Source organism: Mustela nigripes, chromosome 17 (assembly GCF_022355385.1).
Source record: "Mustela nigripes isolate SB6536 chromosome 17, MUSNIG.SB6536, whole genome shotgun sequence".
NCBI classification, from domain to species: domain Eukaryota; kingdom Metazoa; phylum Chordata; class Mammalia; order Carnivora; family Mustelidae; genus Mustela; species Mustela nigripes.
The window spans coordinates 41237250-41255858 of NC_081573.1; the positions used below are offsets into that span (position 1 = coordinate 41237250).

The 18609-nt window shown below is 38.9% G+C and overlaps 1 protein-coding gene across 1 annotated transcript in view; it reads right to left on the minus strand.

Annotated features, from left to right (window-relative positions):
* The window catches only part of TERB1 (telomere repeat binding bouquet formation protein 1), a 34007-nt gene that overhangs the window by 8025 nt on the left and 7373 nt on the right, over positions 1-18609 (minus strand). Inside the window, exons 7-13 of the mRNA XM_059383026.1 lie at positions 17238-17390; positions 16457-16588; positions 15524-15649; positions 14305-14462; positions 5622-5971; positions 4123-4187; positions 3462-3557 (exon numbers count right to left, since the gene is read on the minus strand). Coding sequence (XP_059239009.1) covers positions 3462-3557; positions 4123-4187; positions 5622-5971; positions 14305-14462; positions 15524-15649; positions 16457-16588; positions 17238-17390 — 1080 coding nt within the window. The remainder of the gene's footprint in view (positions 1-3461; positions 3558-4122; positions 4188-5621; positions 5972-14304; positions 14463-15523; positions 15650-16456; positions 16589-17237; positions 17391-18609) is intronic.

The window sequence follows — 18609 nt, forward strand, 5'->3', positions numbered from 1 at the left end:
TGTCCTGGATATAGCTGGAAGTGGAGGAATGAGGCTATAACTGGTTCAAGGTAGAAGCAAAGTATAGAGACACAGATTTGAAAATCAGTAAAATGATAGCTGATGCCACCCAAGTAATTGTTGCAATGGCGCTGAGAAAGTGCTACAGAGTATGTCTTGGGGGAAATAATGGTAGAAACTTGGCAGAAAGAGAGAGATAAAGTAATGAAGGTGATAAAATGGAGTGGTTTTTAGACTTTTTGAGGTAAGGATTGAGATCTATTCATCTTTGATACCCATGCTACCATGGAAGAAACACTCCCTAAGTATCCATGAAATGAATGAATCATCATTAAAGAAAGGAACTAAGAGAAAACCATCTCAAACAAAGTAAGGGATGAAAGGGAGTTAATGGTTATAGAGCACCCACACTGCCCTCTGACATACATCAGATCAGAAGTTCCCAAACTTTCCCAGTTCATGGCATCCTTAAGTTCTTGGTGATTTTTTATGGCACCCCTGGGTCAAAAGAAATACTGATTTGCCTGTTAAGTCCAAAACAATTTAATAAGCATTTATGTTCTAATAACTTAGTAGCCATTTGAAAAGATAATATACCTAAATTGAAAATAATAGGGGCACCTGGGCAGCCAAGTTGATTGGGTGTCTGACTCTTGATTTTGGCTCAGGTCAGAATCTTAGGGTCATGGGGTCAAACCCTGAGCTGGGCTCCATACACAGTGCAGAGTGTTCTTGTTCCTCTCCCTTTTCTCCTCCCCCTCTCGCAAGCGCTCTCTTTCCTCTCTCAAATAAATAAGGAAGTAAAATTAGGGGTGCCTGGGTGACTCAGTCAGTTAAGCATCTACCTTCTGCTCAGGTCATGATCCCAGGGTCCTGGGACCCAGGCCCATGTCAGGCTCCCTGAGTCTACTTGCTCTTCTCTCTCTGACTCCCCTCACCCCAATCATGCTTAGGCACACTCTCTCTCTCTCAAATAAATAAAATCTTTTTTTTTTTTAAAGATTTTATTTATTTATTTTTCAGAGGGAGAGCGAGAGCGAGCACAGGCAGACAGAGTGGAAGGCAGAGTCAGAGGGAGAAGCAGACTCCCCGCGGAGCAAGGAGCCCGATGTGGGACTCGATCCCAGGACGCTGGGATCATGACCTGAGCCGAAGGCAGCTGCTTAACCAACTGAGCCACGTAAAGTTAAAAAAAGAACATAATATTTAGATTTCATTCTTATTAACCACAATTATTCCTAATGGGATATGTGCATCTATTAGGTACAGCACAACTTCTCAAACCTTGGAATCTGACACTGCCACCCTCATTTCCTGTTCCCTATTATTTTCATGCAGTGCTTGCTTTTTATCACAACCACTGAAAGCCCAACTCCACAAAGACATCATCATGGGGAATGTAGTGCAATCTAATGCTGAAACTCTAAATGACTTTGAGCTAGCAGTGCCTGTGGTATCCAAAAAATGTTAGCTATTTTGCATTTCACTTAAAATTTAAAGTATTATGTAGTGCCCTTTTGAGTTCATAGCATAGCTCCAGGGAGCACAGGTGGATGATCTGGGAAGTGTGTCTTCAACTACTGAGAGGAGGGGCGCCTGGGTGGCTCAGTGGGTTAAGCCGCTACCTTCTGCCTTCGCTACCTTCTGTCTTCTGCTCAAGTCATGATCTCAGGTTCCTGGGATCAAGTAAGGCTCCGCAGGGAGCCTGCTTCCCTCTCTCTCTCTGCCTGCCTCTCTGTCTACTTGTGATCTCTCTCTGTCAAATAAATAAATAAAATCTTAAAAAAAATACTTATAAACTACGGAGAGGAGAGGACTTCAAGGAACGGCAGTCAACAATGCAGAAATACCATAAAGGATAAGAATTTTTTATTTTATTTTTTAATTTTTATTTTTTAAGATTTTATTTACTTATTTGACAGAGATCACAAATAGGCAGAGGGGGCAGGCAGAGAGAGAGGAGGGGAAGCAGGCTCCCTGCTGAGCAGAGAGCCCAATGCCGGGGGTGGGGGGTGGGGGGAAGAGGGTGGAGGGATGGGGGGGTTGGGGGGGGTGGGGGTGTCAATCCCAGGACCCTGAGACCATGACCTGGGCTGAAGTCAGAGGCTTTAACCCACTGAGCCACTCAGGTGCCCCAAGGATAAGAATTTTTTAGAAGTCTTTGGTTTTGGCACAAAAAAAGAGACTTCAGGAAATCTTTAGCATTTAAGTTTAGTAGAATGGCACTAAAAGAAGCCAAAGTGCAGGGAGTTAAGAAGGGAATTAATATAATGAAAGAGAAAGGAGAAAGAGCAGGTATCTGATAATGAATGATGGAAGAAAGAATAGATGAATACTCAAAGAGACAGCAAGTCACATCAAGTATTTAATATTCTCTTTTTTTTAAATTTTTAACTTTTTTAAGATTTTTTTTTTATTTGACAGAGAGATCACAAGTAGAGCAGCAGGCAGAGAGAGGGGGGACGCAGGCTCCCCGCTGAGCAGAGAGCCCGATGGGGGTCTCAATCCCAGGACCCTGAGATCATGACCTGAGCTGAAGGCAGAGGCTTAACCCACTGAGCCCACAGGTGCCCATCCCCCCCTCTTTTTAAAGTTTTTATTTATTTAAGTAATCTCTACACACAACGTGAGGCTCAAACCCACAACCCTGAGATCAAGTGTCTCATGCTCCTCCAAATGAGCCAGCCAGGTGCCCTTAGATTTTTCTTTTTTGGATAAAGAGAAACGAACATAGTTTAAGGTGGGCCAAAAGGAGTTAATTAATAGAAAGGTAAGGAAAAGAAACATTTCACAAGTATTAAAATGGGGAGGAAAAAAGAAATGGGATTCTGATTATAGCTAGATAGAGCTAATTTTAGAGTCATAGAGACAAACTCTACATCCAAGACTAAAGAACAGTGTTATTTCAAGCCTACTATAGAATAGCCTCAATTTTGCCCATAGAGCAGAGTGTGACACCAAAAAACGAAGTATCAGGGTATGGAGGAGAAGGGGCTGGGTTAAGCACTGTGGCACATTTACAGGGGCCTTGCAGAAAAAATAAAATAATGGGGCATGGAACACTAGAAACGTATATACATTAAATAAAGACATAAAAATAGATGTTGTTTAATACTTAATGTCTTATGTTTAGAGCATTATCCAGAATACATACCTATTGGCTCTCTGAGAATATAAAAAACGTTTACCTAACTCAGAGAAGTTAAACTTGTAGATGTTATTCAGACAAAAATATAATAATAAAGTATTAAAGTATTAGCTACGGTGATTCATATAAACAAATACTGGAAGCACAGGCAAATGCAGATAAGTATTGATCTGAATGTTTAATGATGTTCCAGATCATTATTTTTCCAAAGGAAATAAAGTTTAAATCACATAGGCAGAACTACTACAAATCCTAGTTGACTAATATCATACAAAGTTTAATTGCAAAACAACTGTAATTAAAGAATATTTACCTGAGCATCTGTACTTTAACATTTTGGAATGATTGTTACTTGCTAGAAAACTGATGACTTCTTTATTTATTATATCTGAACATAATGTAAATGGATCTGGAAAAAAAAAACTGCAACATGTAAGGTTCTTCTGATTAATGAAAATTGATTAATGAAAAGGACCTGACATTTACACAATATATTAATTCTCAAGATTCTCATCAACTTTAGCACAGTACTACATATACAGTCACCCTGGTAGATAAATAGAAAGGTTCTGGTTATCAGTAAAAGGTGACTGAGGCACTTACACCAGAAACAGAGTCAAAGGTGTGGCTTATATGCTAGAGGGGAAATATATCAATGTACATTTTTTTTTAAAGTATATATTGCTCTAGGCAGTATAGACATTTTTTTTAAAAGATTTTATTTAGTTATTTGACAGAGAAAGATCACAAGTAGGCAGAGAGGCAGGCAGAGAGAGAGGAGGAAGCAGGCTCCCTGCTGAGCAGAGAGCCGGATGCGGGACTCCATCCCAGGACCCTGAGATCATGACCTGAGCCGAAGGCAGAGGCTTTAACTCACTGAGCCACCCAGGTGCCCTCAATGTACATTTTTATTTGTATTAGTCACCCAAATATGTTTTCTTAAAAACTCAAAGAAGAAATATTTTTAAACATACCTGTTACTGGTAACTGCTGCTTTCTATTTTTGACAACGGGAACTGGATGTTTAAAAACACGGTCACTAAAAGAAAATAGACACCAAATATTTAAAAGTAAAGATACTGTTTGGTGTATGGACAAATGTTTCTGTAGGCAGTGGTGCAATTCTGGGTATTTGGCAGCCAGAAGGAGATGGAACCAGGGTCTACCAAAGTCTATCAAATTCTGCCAAAGTAGCGTTTGTAATGGTTATAGCCTCCTTTCCAAAAATGGCATTAAATAAGACTCTGGGGAACCTTGGTGGCTTAGCTGGTTGAGCATTTGCCTTGAGCATTTGCTGGGGTGGCTTAGCTGGTTGAGCATTTGCTCGGGTCATGATCCCAGAGTCCAGGGCTCAAAGTCCATGTCGGGATCGAGCACCACATACAGCTCCCTGCTTGGTGGGGAGTCTGCTTCTCCCTCTTCCCTTCAACCTGCTTGTGCTCACTCATTCTCAAATAAATAAATAAAATCTTAAAAAAAAATAAACAAACCACAAGACACCAAAGGGCAATACCACTGATGCCAGCAGAAACATGGGAAAAATAAGTTTTGCAAGAGGAAAACATGGGGCACTTGGCTGGCTCTTGATCTCAAGGTCATGGGTTTGAGCCCCGAGTTGGGTATAGAGATTAATGAAATAAATACATAAACTTAAAAAAGGAAAGAGGAAAACAGGAAAGAACGAGGAAGTGAGGGGAGGAGAGAACAGAATCAGAAAGCAATAAGGTTGGCCCAAGAACATATCGCAATGCTTTCCAGTTCCACATTCCTAAGAAATTAATTTAAAACTGACATCAAGAACAGTTATGCAAAGGAAAAAAAGGAGTTGTGATGATGTAATCCATCTCCCTAATATCCTGCTCACCCTGCAACCTTCCCAGAATATAGCAGCATACTCTTCAGTTTCCTACCTGGCACAGTAACCTTTAGAGGAGAGAATATAAGTAAGGCTTTAAGAAAGGTGACAATCCCAGGTCTGAACCCATAAGCTACCAGAGGGAGAAGGGACATCAGCTAGAGGTGAGATGCAAGGAACAAGTGAAAAGGTAAGCCTAAACCAGATTTTTAGCACATACTACTCCCTTTTATCAAATTAAATTTAGAAACTGGTTTTTGCTACATTGTTAATGGATTACCAATGTGCACACTGTTACTTCAGGTATAGGGTTTCAGGTTAAGTTTTCTGAATATTCTTTCTAAAATTCAAATCTGACGTCACTCAATTTAAAATCCTCAGTGGCTCCCGTGTCCTATGAGGGAAAACTGAAAATTCTGAGTGTGAAATTCAAGGCCCTATTGAACTGGCCTATACCTTCCCATCCAAACTCCATTGTCAACATTTCCATTCAGAGTCCTCCCAAGACCATATTTTATCATTTCTGTATCCAAGGGTTTAACAGAGTGGCACAGAGTACTGCACAAAAAAAATACTTGAATAAATACATAAAAGTTAGAAACAATTATTAAACTATACCTTGATTGAGAAACAGAATTCTTTTTTTCAAAAGTTGTTCCTTCCTGTAGATTTTGATTATAGCTTGAATTGGCTTTACATAAATTCTTATTTTGCCCACTCTCCCTATAACAAGCAGTAACTGGATTTGCACTCTTTAACACGGTCTTCATTTGGTGATCATTTGTACATGCTGTAGACAGAACTCCATGGGATTGGTAACTCTGAAGCTTTCTAGACTTGCTTTTATCTTTATCTTCTGCTGTAGGACCTCTGCCAATACTATCGGCATGGAGGTGTTTCAATGTATTTTGAATATTTATGTTCATAGATGAAACATTATGCTTATCTTTTTCTCTTTGTAGTTTTTCCTATAATGTAAAAATGACAAGTGAAGAATCTCAAAATAATCCATTTGCTTTATAATTCAATTTACACTCTCTTTAAATAATGTAAGGAAAGTTCATGGCTGCCAATAGAATATACATAGTAAATGGGACTATTTACATTAGAAGAAAAAGGAATATATTTAATAAATGATCTGGCGACAACTGGGTAGTCATCTGGGGAAAAAATAAATTGGATCCCTATCTCAGAATTTACACAAAAATAAAGTCAAAATGAGCTAAATATTGTTTTGTAAAAAAAATGCAATGATTGTTTCAAAAAAGAAAACAGTATTTTTTTTTTAAAGATTTTATTTATTTATTTGACAGAGAGAAATTACAAGTACACTGAGAGGCAGGCAGAGAGAGAGAGAAGGAAGCAGGCTCCCTGCTGAGCAGAGAGCCCGATGCGGGACTTGATCCCAGGACCCTGAGATCATGACCTGAGCCGAAGGCAGCGGCTCAACCCACTGAGCCACCCAGGTGCCCCAGAAAACAGTATTTTAACACTATTAAGGGGAAGAAGACTTTTCTAAATATCACAAAGAATAAATAAATCATAAAAGAAAAAACCAAAATATTTTTTCAAAATTCTGCTACAGACCAAGAACAATGTGGGTGGGTGGGGGAGGAACTCAGAAGAAAAAAGGGCCAGAAGCCAAATGATATTCAACACAAAGAATATGTATGTTATGCACAAAGAATATGTATGTTATGTCTTGGGGTATGATTTTTCTATTTACATTTGTAAAAAGCTGCTACAATGAAATATGAAAAAGATTAATGATAGTATAGAAAAATAGGAAAAGGAGATGAACAGTTAACAGGAAAGGAAATATAAATAGCTCTTAAACATATGAAAAAATGCTCCATCCCACTTGGAATAAGAGAAATAAAACCACACAGAGACAGCATTCATCTAGGAAACTGGCAAAGATCAAAAGGGCACATGGAAACAGTCTTATACGTTTATGGGTGGGAGTATAAATTGTACAACCTCTATAGAGAAATAATTTGACATTATCTTTTATAATAAAAGCTGTGCATATCTTCAAAAAAAATCCTATAGGTATACTTGTGTAAAGGTAAGCACATCTTACTTTTATGTGAAAGTACTCAGGTAAATGCAAAATGTTAATGTTATTAACCGCAACACTGTTTGTAATTGCCAAAAGTTGGAAATAACCTATATGCTCAAAAGAGAGATCCACCAAAAAACTGTTCTCCAACTGTAAATAAAGAATAAAGCAGGTACCTGGCAGGCTCAGTTGGTAGAACATGTAACTCTTGATCTCAGGGTCCTGAGTCCAAACCCCACATTGGGCATGGAGCCTACTTTAAAAAAAACATTTTTTCCTTAGGGGTGTGCCTGTGTGGCTCAGCCAGTTGGGCATCCAACTCTTGATTTCAGCTCTCTTGGTTATCTCAGGGTTCTCAGACTGAGTCCTGGGTAGGTCCCACACTCAGCAAGGAATCTGTTTGGAATTCTCTCTCCCTCTCCTTCTGCCTCACCCCCGAAACTTTCTCTTTCTCTAAAATAATAAATCTTTAAAGAAAAAATTTTTTTAAGATTTTTATTTATTTGACAGAGAGAGAGCAATCACAAGTAGGCAGAGAGGCAGGCAGAGGGGGAGGGAGAAGCAGGCTCCCTGCTGAGCAGAGAGCCTCATGTAGGGCTCCATCCCAGGACCCTGAGATCACCCGAGCCGAAGGCAGAGGCTTAACCCACTGAGTCACCCAGACACCCCTTTAGAATTTTTTTAAAGGAGGGCATCTGGGTGGCTCAGTGGGTTAAGCAACTGCCTTCGGCTCAGGTCATGATCCTGGAGTCCCAGGATCAAGTCCCACATCAGGCCCTCTGCTCACCAGGTAGCCAGCTTCTCCCTCTGCCCCTTGCCCCTTTCATGCTCGCTTTCTCTCTCTCTCAAATAAATAAAATCCTTTAAAAAAAATTTTTTTTTAGGAGCCACCCAGGTGCCATTAAAAAAAAAATTTTTAAAGGATTTTATTTATTTGAGAGAGAGCAAGAACGAGAGAAAGAGAGTGCAGGCACACACATAACCTAGGAGTGGAGGGGCAGAAGGAGAGGGAAAATCAGGCTCTCCACTGAGCAGGGAGACCAATAAGGGGCTCAATCCCAGGACCCTGGGATCATGACCTGAGTCAAAGGCAGATGCTTAATGGACTGAGCCACCCAGGTGCCATTAAAAAAAATTTTTTTAAATATAGAGAGATAAGTAAATAGGCAAACAAACAAAGAGGGCTTTCGGTAAATATGATGAATTTAACAACACTATTTATTTTTGGTCCTTCCAAGAAAACCAATTAAAGAACAGTTTTCAAAAAGACATAAATGCACAAGGACAAGGAGAAATGAAAGAAGAAATAAAGGCAATACAAGTTTGGAAATTGGAGAGCATGTAGGTGAATGATAACCTACTTAGCAGTCTTGATAAAGCTGAATTCAAAGCTGACCATCAGAAAAGCTAAGAAACTACCTAGGATGGGCTGCCAAACTCTCAAAAGGCTTGGAAATTGGAGGTGTTCGAACCTCTAGAACATGGGATGAAGATGGGGCTAAAAATAGGAAGACTGGATGAAAGTCTGTTTAAGAAACAGTTGGACTGGGGCACCTGGGTGGCTCAGTGGGTTAAGGCCTCTGCTTTCGGCTCGGGTCATGATCCCAGGGTCCTGGGATCGAGCCCCGCATCGGGCTCTCTGCTGGGCAGGGAGCCTGCTTCCTCCTCTTTCTCTGCCTGCCTCTCTGCATACTTGTGATCTCTGTCTGTCAAATGAATAAATAAAATCTTAAAAAAAAAAAAAAGAAAGAAAGAAACAGTTGGATTACAGGGATGCCTGGGTGGCTCAGTCGGTTGAGTGTCCAACCTGGATCTCAGCTCAGGTCTTGATCTCAGGATTTTTAGTTCAGACCCAGCACTGGGCTCCAGGCTGGGTGTGGAGTCTACTTAATAAAAAAAAAAAAAAGTTGCCTTATTAGATCTCGACCCCCCCCATATATACACACTTAACAAGCAGTTGACAGACACCAGAAGGTCCCCTCCTTCCCCAGGTGAAAGGGGAAGTTTGAATCTCTGGAAGAGATAAAAAATAGTTTCTCCAAACAAAGCTGAAAGCAGAATACTAAAGAAACATATCTAAGCAAGTATTCACATACTGAATACTAAGACCCACACGCTCTCTTCTCCCATTTTGATTCCAGAAAAATGGTTGACAATCTCTAGGCAGGGGATTAGACATTGGAGGTTCTGCCCCAAAATGACCTGACTAAACCTATGAGAATCCATCATCAACAAATTTTCAGAAAGACTTTCAGTATCTGACTCTTAAATATGAGTAGCAACCAAAGACTGCCAGAAATATGAAGAAAGCTAGAGACCAAGGAAGGAAGGGAAGAGAGGGAGGGAAAGAGAAGGAGGGATGGAAAGAAAAAGAGGGAAAAAGAGGGTCAGAAAGCAAGCAAGCAAGCAAACAAGCAAGGGAGCTCAAAGGAAAAAGATGGGTTAGGAAGAAAAAAAATTTTTTTGAAAGATTTATTTGAGAGAGGGAGGAAGAGAGAAAGTGAGACACAGAGTGCTCACATGAGCAGGAGGAGGGGCAGAGGGAGAGGGAGACAGTCTCCCTGTGGAGCGTGGAGCCTGACGTGGGGCTTGATCTCAGGACCCAGGACGCTCAACTGAATGAGCCACGCAGGTGCCCTAGAAGAAAAAAAAAAGTACTGAAAATTATCACTGAGGGGCACCTGGGTGGCTCAGTTGGTTAAGTGGCCTACTCTTAGTTTTGATGCAGGTCATGATCTCAGGATTTGGGGATTGAGCCCTGTGTCATCGGGCTCTGGGCTCAATGGGGAGTCTGCTTCTCTACCTCTCTCCCCCTCTTCCTACACCCATGCTCTCTCTCTTTCAAATAAATAAATAAAAATTTTTTAAAAAGAAAATTATCATTGATATATTTAAGAGAAGAATGCCAATGATGTCTTAAGTCCATGAAATAAGAGTAAGATCATTTAAATGGAGTGAAAACAGAGGCTTTGGTAACTATAAATATGATAGCAGAAGTGAAAAACATATTTGTTTAAAAAGTAAATATGAGAACACTTCCTTAAATGTAGAAAAAAGAGGATGACATGGACTCCAAGAAAGAGGAAATCAAAGCAGGAAGGATAAAAAGAGCATCTATGAGATGATGGTAAAGGCATATCCCAGGGTAACAGTAACGGTTGTATACTTGGCCTACCAGATGTACTAGTGATTAATTTATTGCTCCTCAAAATCCATCCCAAGCTTCCTTGCCCTACATTGCAAAACTGAAACTAGACTCGATGGACTGCTATTCTACAGCTAGCACTGATGTTAGTCTCTGTTAATAGCAAGTGCTGGAAGAACAATACAAGACTGCCAGAGGAAGAAGAGACTTTTTCTCCTTTTGGTGTTCTGTTGTTTGAGTGGTGGCAAGTAAAAGTAGATGCACTATGAGAGAGGTCCATAATTTCTTTTTTTTTTTTTTTTTTTTTAAAGATTTTATTTATTTATTTGACAGAGAGAAATCACAAGTAGATGGAGAGGCAGGCAGAGAGAGAGAGGGAAGCAGGCTCTCCGCTGAGCAGAGAGCCCGATGCGGGACTCGATCCCAGGACTCTGAGATCATGACCTGAGCCGAAGGCAGCGGCTCAACCCACTGAGCCACCCAGGCGCCCCATGGGGTCCATAATTTCTTAAAGGTATAATTGTCCAATGATTTCACTCCTAGGTATTTACCCAAGAGAAATGAAAATGCAAATCTCACAAAAAGAAGTGCAACCCAATGTTCAGAGCTACATTATTCACAATGGCCAAGATCTAGAAGCAATCCACATAACCATCAATTGGTGAATCAAAGTTGTAGTACATCCATACTAGGGAATATTCAGTCTGCCATAAAAATGAGCAAATATTGAAAAAACAACATTGGTGGATCTCAAATACATTACACATTAAGTAAAAGAAGTCAAACACAAAAGATTATATAACATATAATGCCGGGACACCTGGGTGGCTCAGTTGTTCGGCATCTGCCTGCGGCTCAGGTCATGATCCCAGGGTCCTGGGATCCAAGCCTGCATTGGGTTCCCTGCTCAACTGGAGGCCTGCTTCTCTCTCTCCCTCTCCCCCTGCTTGTGTTCCCTCTCTAGCTGTGTATCTCTCTGTCAAATAAATAAATAAGATCTTTTTTAAAAAGGACGCCTGGGTGGCTCAGTTGGTTAAGCAATTGCCTTCAGCTCAGGTCATGACCTTGGAGTCCTGGGATCGAGTCCCACATTGGGCTCCTAGCTCTATGGGGAGTCTGCTTCTCGCTCTGATCCCCCCCCCACTCTCAAATAAATAAATAAATAAATAAAATCTTTAAAAAAAATAAAAAATTTATAATTCCATTTATGTGAAATTATAGAAAAAGAGAACTAGTGACAGATAACAGATCAATGACTGCCTGTGCCTGAAGACAGGGAATAGGACTGTCTACAAAAGGACACAAGGAAACATTTTATGAAAATATTCTAAAAATGACTATAGTTACACATAACTATAAATATACTAAACACTACTGAACCATACTTTAAATGGGCAAAATGAACTATAAATTCCAAGTGAACTGTATCTCAATAAAGCTTTTTTAAAAAAGAATGAAATACTGATATAAACATGTATAAACCTTGCAAACATTATGCTAAATAAAGGAAACCAGTCACAAAAACCCACATGTTATATGATTCAATTTATATAAGAAGTCCAGAATAAGCAACTGAGAGTAGTTTGGTGGTTGCCTAGGCTGGGGAGGTGCGGAGAATGGAGAATGGATGGGAGAAACAGGAACAGTGACTGCTAAAAGGCATGGGATTTCTTTTTGGGGTGATAAAAATATTCTAAGATTGGTTGTGGTAATGGTTGCACAATTCTAGGAGTATACTAAAAACCAATGAAATGTATACTTTATTTTTTTTTTTTTTTTAAAGATTTTATTTATTTATTTGACAGAGAGAGACCACAAGTAGGCAGAGAGGCAGGCAGAGAGAGAGAGAGGAGGAAGCAGGCTCCCTGCTGAGCAGAGAGCCCGATGCGGGACTCGATCCCAGGACCCTGAGATCATGACCTGAGCCGAAGGCAGCGGCGTAACCCACTGAGCCACCCAGGCGCCCGAAATGTATACTTTAAACAGGTCAATGGAATTGAATGTGATTTATATCTTAGTAAAATATATATGTATATACATGTATATATACATATATATATGTAGCAAGATGTTTATTCTAGAGTTGTCAGCACTGGTATGACAACTATATTCAAATTGAAATATCTGAATATATTCAACTATATTCAAATATTGAATATTGAAATATTTGAATATATTCAACTATATTCAAATTGAATATAATCTTAATGTCCCTTAACAAAAGACTAGTTAAATAAAATTATAATCCTCTAAAATAATGAATATTAGTCATTTAAAAGAATGAAATTACTGGGGCGCCTGGGTGGCTCAGTGTGTTAAGCCACTGCCTTCGGCTCAGGTCATGATCTCAGGGTCCTGGGATCGAGTCCCACATTGGGCTCTCTGCTCGGCAGGGAGCCTGCTTCCCTTCCTCTCTCTCTGCCTGCCTCTCTTCCTACTTGTGATCTCTCTCTGTCAAATAAATAAATAAAATCTTTAAAAAAAAAAAAAAGAATGAAATTACTATACCGTCATACTAAGCTGAGCACTATGCTTTTATTTTTATAAACGTATGCACAGGGGCGGCTGGGTGGCTCAGTCAGTTGAGCATCCAACTCTTGACCTTAGCTCAGATCTTGATCTCAGGGTTATGGGTTCAAGCCTTGTGTTGGGCTCCACACTGGGGTTGGAGCCTACTTAAGAAATAAATAAAATAAATAAAAATAAAAATAGGAGTGTCTGGATGGCTCAGTCAGTTAGGCATCTGCCTTCGGCTTGGGTCATGATCCCAGGATCCTGGGATTGAGCCCCACGTCGGGCTCTGTGTTCAGCAGGGAGCCTGCTTCTCCCTCTCCTTCTGCCTGCCACTCTGCCTGCTTGTGCTCTAGCTCTTTGTCAAGTAAATAAATTTTTAAAACTCTTCAAAAAATAAAAACAAAAATGCATGCACATACAGAGACACTAAGTGTACATACACAGAAAAAAATACTGATACATATACATGTACATGTACATATACATATATGTAAAGAGAGAAATTAATACCTCTCCTTCCCTTCTCTCTTATTATACAAACCTTAGATCCCTATCTACGAGGTCTCTTATTTTTTGTCATTTCCACTTTTAATTTTTTTTTAAAGATTTTATTTATTTGACAGAGAGATAGAGAATACTCAAGTAGGCAGAGCAGTAGGCAGAGGGAGGAGAAGCAGGCTCTCCCGTGAGCAGGGAGCTTGATGTGGGACTCAATCCCAGTACCTTGGGATCATAACCTGAGCCAAAAGCAGCTCCTTGACTAACTAAGCCACCCAGGTGCCCCATTTCCACCTTTTAAAAATGTTTTTCCCCCCATGTTCAAAGATGGTTTCTCAAGTATCAACTGAATTTTAAATTTGAAACCATTAAAATCTGGTGGTTCAGTCGGTTAAGCATCATTCTCTTGATTTTGGCTCAGGTCATGATCTCTGGGTCGTGGGTTTGAGCCCTATGTCAGGCTCCATGCTCAGCAGGGAGTCTGCTTGAGGTTCTCCCTCCCCTTCTGTCCCTCCCCCCACTCACAACCTCACTCTTTTACTAGAATAAATCTTTTTTTAAGATTTAAAAAAAATTTATTTATTTGACAGAAAGAGAGAGATATCACAAGTAGGCAGAAAGGCAGGCAGAGAAAGAGGGGAAAGCAGGCTCCCTGCTGAGCAGACTGCCCGATGCGGGGCTCGATCCCAGGACCCTGAGATCATGACCTGAGTCAAAGGCAGAGACTTAACCCATTGAGCCACGCAAGTGCCCCCAATCTTTTTTTAAGACTTTTTTAAAAAAGATTTTTATTTGACAGAGAGAGAGGGAACACAAGCAGGGGGAGAGGGAGAGGGAGAAGCAGGCCTTCTGCTGATCAGGGAACCTGATGTGGGGCTGGATCCCAGGACCCTGGATCATGACCTGAGCTGAAGGCAGATTGTTAATGACTGAGCCACCCAGAAGCCCCTAGAATAAATCTTTTTTAAAAAAACACTAAAATATAAAAAATAATTTAGCAAGAAAAATTTTTTACCCTCCAACCTCTATTGTAGAAAAATACTTGAAAAAAGTTTTATATTCTTTGAAACAAAAAAGCCAACCTCATTTCTTTCTCTTTCAAGCTGTTCTATTCTGTGTAGAATTTCCTTTGCTTTCTTCCAGTACTCTTCAAGATTCTTCTCTTTCATATTTATGTCTTTTAATTGTTCTTCATTTTCATCAAAAGAATATTCTCCTAGACTTAGAGATAATTTCTCAGCTTTGTAATATGGGAAAAAAATAGTGAATTTATTCATTACTAGAAATGGGTTTTTTCTGACACTTTAAATGTAATTCTAACACTTTAAATAAGGACTACCTCATACCCCACATCCACCTCTCTAAATTTTGCCCATGTAGACTATCTTAACTAACTAGGTGGTACTGAAAATAAATGGAAAGCAAGTGCATGGCAGAAGTCCAAGCCCCAGTCATAAATTCGACTTTACTCATCAGAGCTATAAGAGAAAGAACATCATGAAAATATGTTATGTCGGGTACATAAACATCTCCAGGTATGTGGATACTGGTTTGAGGTTTGGGTTTTTTTTTAACAGTTTTCATAAAGCAGCTCCTTCCTTTAATCTTTTAAGTTTTCTTTTTATATACCACAGCAGCAATTTTTCTTCCACAAAGGCCAATTCAATGGCCATCATTTCTTCAATGCATGTTCCCTCCTATCATAGGGTCTTTGTGCCTCACTGTTGCTTATGGCTGACCTAGTTAACACTATACATTCAGTTCTCAGCTCCACAATCATTTCCTCCGAAACCTCTTCCGCTCCAAGTCTAGGTCACAGTCCTTTGTTATATGCTAAAATCTATGCTCCATCCATTCCTAACCCTTCAGTTAATACAGAACAATTCATTCATTTTTTAGATTATTCAAGGACTATTTATCTAGTTAAATGAAGCTCTATGAGTGCTGAGTGTTGTTTCTAATCACTGTATCCCTAAAACCTAGCACAGTGCCTGGCAAATAATAGTCACTCAAACATTTTTTTAAGTAAATAAACAAATGTATTTTGTATTATAATTTAACCTTAAGTCACCTGTAGGCCTCAGATATAATTCCTACAACTAAATTGTCCATATTGCTATACTGTTGCTCTCTTCCAGATAGGGTTAAAGGCTGAAATACTCTTGTTGTCATGTCCAAATTATATATTCCACTTTTCAAATTAAGAAGAGCCTGGGAGCCTAAAGGATTGGGCTCACCAAAGCAGATATAAATTTCCCTTCATAAACTTCCATATTTTTTTTAAAGTAACAATAAACTTACTAATTTTTTTACAATTGTGAAGCACAAAAGTGGCAGCTTTGTTTAGTTCTTCACTCTGCGATTCAGTTAAGGCTTGTATCATGAGTGGAAGCCCATTGTTTTTAAAAAGATCATACTGATTCTCCTCTGGAAAACATCAAAAATCAAAGTAGAAAACAGTTATGTTATTTTTTCATAAACTATCTGCATAAGGTTATAATTCTCTGTGATAATTATGAACATAGTTTAAATCTTAAGAGAGTAAAAAAAATAGTTTCAAAAGTATTTTCCATTTAGAAAATAATCTTCTGACATAAAAATACCTGTCTCATAAAGTGATGATGTTTGAAATACAGCCACTGAGTAGCCATACTTCAGGAGAGTAAAAAAGTAGCCCATACCTGGTTTAAAAAAAGGTATAGTTGAAAAGAAAAAAATATATAGTTTTCAGATTAAGCCTCAATAAAAAATTTTAAAATTTTAAAATTTAGAATAAATCCAGAGCACCTGGGTGACTCAGTTGGTTAGGCATCTAACTCTTGATTTGGGCTCAGGGCATGACCTCAGGATTCTGAGATGGAGACCCACATCGGGCTCCAAGCTTGGTATGGAACCTGCATAAGATTCTCTCTCTCTCCTCCTCCTCCTCCTCCCTATCCTGCCCCTCTTAAAAAAAAAAAGAGAGACAGGAGAGGAGGAACACAAGGAGAAATCTCTTCCAATTTCATTGGTGAAAGATGTTGAGGGGCTGAGGGCCTAAACTGGACCTGGACAGAAAGGGATAAGGAAGGATATGGATGAAGAAGGATGAGGAGCAAAATGACAGGTTTGGGCCTGAATGACTTACAGAAAGGCAGTACTTTCAAGCCTCCCATATGACAATAAGGGGGGGAATAAGTGGATTTCTGCTTATTTAGTGTTTTAATAAGCACACTAAATAAATTCAATACTAACCACAATCTTCTGTGCAATGACCAAGAGTAAGTATGATGCTAAATTTTTCTCCTGAATCCAGACTTTCATGAAGCAGTAATGTCAGAAGTTTTGAAACAATATGATACTTGGATAGTATTACTCCAAAAGTAGCTATCAGTAAAAAATAGGGGGGAAAAAAGTATAAGCTTAAAACTATATATGCTATTTGTCAGCTCTTATGGAAGAAGAAAAATATCATGCCAATATAATATCTAATATTCCCATCTCATCTATATGCATATGTATATGTAAATATAAATAAATGTATTATAATAAGATAATGGCTTATATAGCCCTCTTAAACCTAGTTATGGCTTGGTGAGTCAGACTTCATACTTTTCAGAAAGAGGTATACCTTAATTCTTTATGCAATTTTTAAAAATCTATAAATTGGGTTTTTAAATTGGGTTTTCCATGTTTATGTTTTGTTGCTTATGTTTCCAAGATGTCCCTTCATTTCTCACTTAAAGCTTTTCATTTAATATTGCTCTTTCAGTGAAACAGAAGTTTAGAAACGACAGTATTTTATCTTGTTCTATCATTAGACTTGAAGTCAGAAGACTTTAATTTGAACCCTTAGGGAAGTCATAATCTCCACATGAAAATAAGAAGTTGGACTAGATAATTTTTACGATTCCCTCCCGCTGTGAGAGATGGGAAGTCCAGCCTATATTTGTGTTCAGCCTATCATTTCAACACTCACCATGCTGAATTCAAACAAAACTCAATTGTAGAAAAATTACTAAGTATGTTCACTCACGATTATCAGCAATACACGCATCCACTGTCTTTGTCACCACGACTGCAAGCTTAGCACTGGAAAGAGTCTTGTGTGAATCTGATTCCAGTTGCACAAGAACTTGAGACAACACATCCAGTCCACCCACAGATATAAAGTATTTCTGAACATATGCTTAAGAAATAAAGTAGCAAAACTATTAATACCTCAAACAAGACAAGCGTATGGTTCCATTCAATTAAATTACACTAAATATGACACTGACATGACTTTTTCAAATACTAAAAATCCCCAAATTAAAGAATGAAAAGTCCAATCTTTACCTATGCATATAATCATAAAATGGGTCATTCACTTAGGTAAGGAACAAACTTTTATACCAAGTACATACACAGTACAGTGTTTCCTGTGTGTTAGATATGTTTTTTGTTTCATTTAGCAAGAACTAGTATATTTTGCAAGAATGACATTAGTAAATTCAAAGTTCTTCAATAGAGCTATGAAGAATAACTTCATTCATTTAGTTTGGTATAGCAATTAGCAAGCTGCCTATTTTCTGAATTCCAACATTTACTCACTCCTTAGATTGCTTGAATCTACAAAGGGCAAAGTAATTATTCCAAAGGAACACATATTTTCTCCATCTTTTTAAAGCCTATTTCTTTTACTTCTTAGAATATAAAATTATAACAACTATTCCAAGCAAAGTCTCAGTGAAAAATACATTTTTTTAAGTTTGAAGTGTCTTGTTTTGCTGTTGAAAATGGTTCTGATGGGAGAGTATCTCATGGGTCTGTGCATTCAATAGTCTTCACAGCCTCTATACAGCAGTAGGTTTATAACAAATGGATACATGGATTAGTGATTATAATTCTGCCACAAATCTTCCCAGTCTACCTAGTATCACAAATTGAGCCAAGATTTTTTTTTTTAAGATTTTACTTATTTGAGAAAGCACAAAAGAAAGAGTACAAGTGGGATGAGGGACAGAGGGAGAAGAAGGCTCCCTGCTCGGCAGGACTTGATCCAAGAATTCTCAGATCATGACCTAAGCCGAAGGCAGGCACTTAACCAACTGAGCCACCCAGGCACCCTAAGCCAAGATGATTTAGATGAAAAAATTACTTTTTACACTGTTTGATAAAACATAAAGATCTTAATCTAAAATAAACCATCAAGTTCAGGGACACCTGGGTGGTGTAGCAGGTTAAGCCTCTGACTACTGAATTCAGCTCAGGTAATGATCTCAGGGTTGTGAAATCAAGCCCTGTGTCGGGCTCCAGGCTCAGTGCAGAGTCTGCTTAGGATTCTCTCTCTTTCCCCTCTGTCCTCCCTTCTTGTACTCTCTCTTTCAATTAAATAAATAAATATTTTAAAAATATGTATTTAAAAA